Source organism: Durio zibethinus, chromosome 17 (assembly GCF_047325235.1).
Source record: "Durio zibethinus cultivar Kanyao isolate XHJ-2024 chromosome 17, ASM4732523v1, whole genome shotgun sequence".
NCBI lineage: Eukaryota > Viridiplantae > Streptophyta > Magnoliopsida > Malvales > Malvaceae > Durio > Durio zibethinus.
In genome coordinates, this window is record NC_143178.1 from 21,956,684 (window position 1) to 21,962,605 (window position 5,922).

General features: G+C 29.3%; 1 protein-coding gene across 1 annotated transcript; it reads left to right on the forward strand.

The window, feature by feature from the left end:
• Positions 1 to 1,136: 1,136 nt before the first annotated feature.
• Positions 1,137 to 4,043, forward strand: LOC111274938 (beta-glucosidase 44-like). Its single transcript, XM_022859982.2, has 11 exons — positions 1,137 to 1,399; positions 1,495 to 1,553; positions 1,765 to 1,840; positions 1,929 to 2,000; positions 2,094 to 2,181; positions 2,264 to 2,516; positions 2,620 to 2,735; positions 3,016 to 3,233; positions 3,327 to 3,358; positions 3,440 to 3,542; positions 3,626 to 4,043. The coding sequence occupies exons 1-11, from the start codon at positions 1,171 to 1,173 to the stop codon at positions 3,901 to 3,903; spliced, it is 1,524 nt and encodes a 507-aa protein (XP_022715717.2). The 5' UTR covers positions 1,137 to 1,170; the 3' UTR covers positions 3,904 to 4,043.
• The last annotated feature ends 1,879 nt before the right edge of the window (positions 4,044 to 5,922 follow it).

Below are 5,922 nucleotides of genomic sequence, written 5' to 3' on the forward strand. Positions count from 1 at the left end.
TCGATGGGTAGAAGAAATGACAATAATCAATAATTGTATGCAGAATCTTTTTCCTGATTTATAAAAAAAATAAAAAAAAACTAAGTTGAAATTAAGATGTTGTTTGATTAACTAAAAAAATTAAGTGCTGAATTTTTAATATTGAATTAATTTATGACTCATGTCTTGCATAAATTAATTTTACCTAATTTTTTGAAATATTAATTTAATCTATTTAAATATGTATGTATACACATAAATTAGCAGATTTTTTTAATTGTAGATACCATGTGTTTTCTTTTTTATGTTTATTAGAGATTATAGAAAAATAAAAGTAAGGTAATCATCAAAATTAAAAACAAAAATAAATTTTTTCAATGGTAGATACTGTGTATATAACAATAGTATTAAATAGTCAGCGAGTTCAAAACGAAATATTCTTGTAATTTTATCTCCAGTTCATGATTCAACATCAAATGACAATATTAAGTATATTATTTGATACAATATTCAATATCAAATGTTGAATATAAGTATATTATTTGATAACTTGAAATGTCAACTAATTTTGAAATTTATTTATTTTATATTTTACATTTTAATTTTTATTATATTTTATATTATTTCATAAAAAAATCAAATTTTAATTGATAACCCCCTCTCACAAAATCAAGATATGATGCTACCTTTTTCCCTTCAGAATAATTGAGTAATTGAATTTTTTGTCATATCAGAGGCAATCCCAACTGTTTAGTCATTTTTTCGTTTGATCAAATCTATTTCTATCAAATTGAGATAAGATTATGATCACTTTTTTACTTTTTTTTTTTTTGGAATTATCACCTTTTTTTATTTTATTTTATCATATCTGAAAAGAGATTTATTTCTGGCATTAAAAGTGATATTTTTGTTTTCTCAAGTAGATTTCTCAAAGTTTTTTTTTTTTTAATAAAATTAGAGAAATATTCAAAGATACAAGTTAATTAAAATATTCTTTTAGATTTTATTTTATATTTCAATATCTCTTTATCCAAATATTTAAAATAAGAACTATATCTTATCCGAAAAAACAAACAATAAAATTCAATTAAAATTAGTCTTTCAATTCCAATAAAATCCTTCCACACACCTATAAATACACGTTGACAGTGGAGTTATTTTCACTCAAACAAAACAATAGCTTTGGTCACCATGAAAAGTTTAGTAATTTTATTGTTGTTGTTCGTTGCTGTTTTTAGTATTGTTTCACATGTAAATGCTAGCGCATGGCAGCCGCGATTTGATACTGGAGGCTTAAGCAGAGATATATTTCCGAAAGGTTTTGTGTTTGGAAGTGCTGCATCTGCATATCAAGTTGAAGGAATGGCTAATAAAGATGGTAGAGGATCTAGTATATGGGATGTTTTTGTTAAAGTTCCAGGTTAAATCAAATGATTTTAATTTTTATTTTAATTTTTAGTTTTTTTAAATGCTAATTTTTTTAAAATTTTAAATTTTAAAAGGATTATGTAACAGGAAATATTAAAAATAATGCTACCGGTGAAGTTTCCATTGATCAATATAATCATTACAAGGTATGATTTTATTTTATTTTATTATAGGAAATATTAAAAATAATGCTACTGGTGAAGTTTCCATTGATCAATATAATCATTATAAAGTATGATTTTATTTTATTTTATTTCTTATTAATACAAAGGCTTGGAATTTTTATTTCTTATTAATTCAAAGGCTTGTAGATTTAAATTAGTCAGGCTTATTTCTTTACTCTTTTTCCGTTTGCAGGAAGATGTTAATTTGATGCAAATGATGAACTTTGATGCCTACCGATTTTCGATCTCATGGCCGAGAATTTTTCCAAGTACATATATCATCTTCCTTGACTATAAAACTGGCATACACATTTTACTTTTTGATTAATTAATGCTTACATTCAAACCTTGATGTAGATGGCACAGGGGAGGTAAACTGGAAAGGAGTTGCCTACTATAATAGATTGATAGACTATATGCTTGAGAAAGGTACATATATTAATTTCAATGTATAATAGATTGCAATATTCTAGTTATATTTTTATAACTGGATGAAATATGTCAACTTTGGTATCTATGCAGGAATCACCCCACATGCGAATTTGTACCACTACGATCTGCCACTTGCACTTCAGGAGAGATATGGAGGTTTTCTGAGTAAACAAATTGTGTAAGTTGAGAGATAATCTCACCGTTAACTTAGAAAATTGTCTAAATTGTAAAATTAATTTACTATGATATGAATCTTGCAGCAAAGATTATGCTGATTATGCAGAATTCTGTTTCAAGACATTTGGTGATAGAATAAAGAATTGGTGGACATTCAATGAACCGAAAGTGATTGCTTCTCTTGGATTTGACAATGGAATTAATCCTCCAAATAGATGTTCAAAGGAATTTGGAAATTGTACAGAAGGGAACTCTGCAACCGAGCCTTATATTGCAGCACATCATTTGATTTTAAGTCATGCTGAAGCTTCCAAAAGATACCGTGAAAAATATAAAGTAATGATTATTTTGGAGATTCTCTCACTCAATTGATTTATAATCTATCTACTTGATATATAATCTAATATCTTATTTTAATGATTTTAATGTGCCTTTTCAGGCTGAACAGAAGGGAAGAGTTGGTGTCTTCACGGACTTTGTTTGGTATGAACCTCTAACAAAATCAAAGGCTGACAACTATGCAGCACAAAGAGCAAGAGACTTCCATATTGGATGGTATAAATCTCTGACTACATACTGACAATGTACAATGTAGTCATCTATGTTTTAATTGTTCCATTAAATAGAATAAATGAAACACTAGGCATCCAGGGCCCCAAAATAGCAAGCTGTCCTATGTTGCTCGGACTTCATTATTTTGAAGTATTTTTTCCTGGCACATATCTGGCCCTTGTGAGTTACAGAAATATATATTAAAAAAAAAAACTTTAAAAAAAAAATTGGTACTTATCAGTACTCATTTAAGGAGGGAATTATTGTCAAATTTATTTTGCAGGTTTTTGCATCCTTTTGTATATGGAGAATATCCAAGAACAATTCAAAAAATCGTAGGAGAACGGCTTCCAAAGTTCAGCAAAAGTGAACTGGAGATTGTGAAAAACTCCTTTGATGTTCTTGGTCTCAACCACTACACTTCTTACTACATATATGACGCACACCAGCCAAAGACAAATGTGACTGGTTACCAACATGATTGGAATGTTGGGTATGCTTGTAAGTCATCTATCTTTTCCTACTTCATTTACCCAAAAATTTTTCTAATTGTTTTGATGATATAAACATAACTGTTTGTGTTCGCTCTAACAGATGAACGTAATGGTGTGCCAATCGGTCGTCAGGTAATCTTTGCGCTTTCCACGTCTTAACTTCTTGAGCCAATTCTAGCACGTGTTAATACTAATGCACCAAAAAAATTGCAGGCTCACTCTCCATGGATTTACGAAGTTCCATCGGGCATTTACAAAGTTGTCACATATGTTAAAGAGCGTTATGGAAACCCCGAAATAATTCTCTCAGAAAATGGTAAAATTGAAGTTTTATTTTTCCTCTGTTTGATCTTTGTAAACCACACAAGGTTGTTCATTTGTTTGGTTGATTAATTGCAGGAATGGATGACCCTGGCAATGTTCCATTTCCTGAAGCATTGTTTGATACAAATAGAGTGAACTACTATACAACCTACTTGAAGGAATTGAAGAGAGCTATGGATGATGGAGCCAATGTCACTGGCTACTTTGCTTGGTCAATGCTTGACAACTTTGAATGGTTGTTAGGTTATACCTCAAGATTTGGCTTGATTTATGTTGATTACAATGATCTCAAGAGATACCCAAAGATGTCAGCATATTGGTTCAGGCAGATGCTTCAAAGAAAGAAAGCTTAGGTTTATTTCTTAGGTTTTTCAGGCTTTTCTATTTTTCTTAGTGCTTTTGTTTTTAGTTCTTTCGGTGTTCACAACTTCTTATTTTTATATTCTAGAGTTTCAATAATAAAATTATTGTGAGCCAAATTTTTATTTTGCTGAAGCCGTATGGGTTCTTTTCTTCCCTCTTCCTCTTCTCTTTTTAATTTGTTGCCAGATTCCGTAGTTATACGGTTTGAGCAGCTTTTACCATTGCAATCGAAGAACATAGCTCACCCCTTTTATCGAATGTTCATCTTTGTTTCAAAAATCGTGGCTTGAACTCATTAAGACAACAAGAGATTTTGTAAACAAGAATTCTTTTACCAAGGATACAAGGGTGTCCGCAAGTACATAAACTGATGACTTTGATAAAATCATCCTCAGACCTTACTGCCGACAAAATTTTTGTCACATGCACGTAACTTCTGGTAGTTTTTACCAACCCCAACACTTCGGCATGTTAGTGCAAAAAAAAAAAAAAAAAAAACTGAAAATCTGAAATTTCTTCTTCTTGTAAATTTGAAATTTTCACTAAACATTCACGGGTAGATTACAAAATCACCAAACTTCTATAAAGTTTTTGCATAACTTTATAAAAGGAAATCTGGAGTTTAATGAAAAAGAGGGAGAGTTTTGAGAGTTGTTTTGGTATATTCTCAAAAAACCAAATGATCTTATATAACCATTTAAGTGTCTGATTCCGTTTTTAACAGTTAAAAATTGTTTATTTTTAACAAACTTATTTATCTATTTTGTATAAACTATCTATTTTTATTTGTCTATTTATTTTGGACAAATTTAACTGTTTACCTATTTTAAACAAATTAACATAATTAGATATTTAAATAATTATAAAATTTAAAATAAAATAAAATAAAACATTATTTTATTTACTACACGTGTCACGTGTCCAAATACCAAGTACCAAATGCTATTAATTAAATATTAATATTACTTATTTAATTAATGTAAGACCTACCGAGCTTGAAAATCGAAGCCCATAGTCCATTATTTACTTAAGTCCAACTACAATGTTCTTTTACTTCTCTTAATTTAAATAATTATCTTATTTGCTCTTTTTTCAATGTGAGATTATTTTTCATATTTTATTTTGAAATTTTCTAATAATGTCCCACTATTTTCAAAATAATCTAGGTTTATGATGATATTGGAAATCAATCGCATAAATGAAGGTATCTTACAATTTGAACCTTTATTTTGTGAAAACAAGTTAGAGTTAACCAAAATCGCATGGTAGACTATGTTTTGTACTAGATATTCCATTTGATAAACCAAATTTGTCTCACACAATGATTTTAACTCCTAATGAATGCTTGGTATCCAATGATACTTTTACGGCCATGTATCTATATCCTCTTTTTATGATTGCTATTAAAACTAAGCTCTTAAACTCCTAAAAGCAGCCACACTTCACACTTATATAGATAGCTCCCATCAAGAGTATTTCTGTAACTATACATTCTAACATATTTTTGTTATGGGTTTATTAATAGTATATTACTCATCCTTCCTTTACCATTACAAGTACCTAGCACTTGAATTGAGATGGCATTATAAACATTTTAATAGTGTTAGTAGTCACATACAAATGATGTACCTTGTTTATTGAACTCAAGACTTGGTGTTATATCAAGTGTTGAGTCGAGTTTCCATCATGAGTGACTTTACTTCATAAGCTTGAGCCCTATCTTTATTGATGTCTTTTTTACCAATTCTCTAATAAGACTTTTAGTTAAAGGAAATGCCAAGTTTTCACTAGATCTCACATAGTTTATAGTGATCACTCCATTTGAAATTAATTGTCAAACATAACTATGTCTTAATCCGATATGTCTAGACTTTCTATTATACACTTAGCTATATGCCCTTGCTAGAGTTGCTTCACTATCACATTGAATAGAAATTTGAGAAATTGGTTTAGGCCATAAAGGTACTTCATGTAATAAATTTTTTAGCTATTCTGCTTCTTTAGTTGTT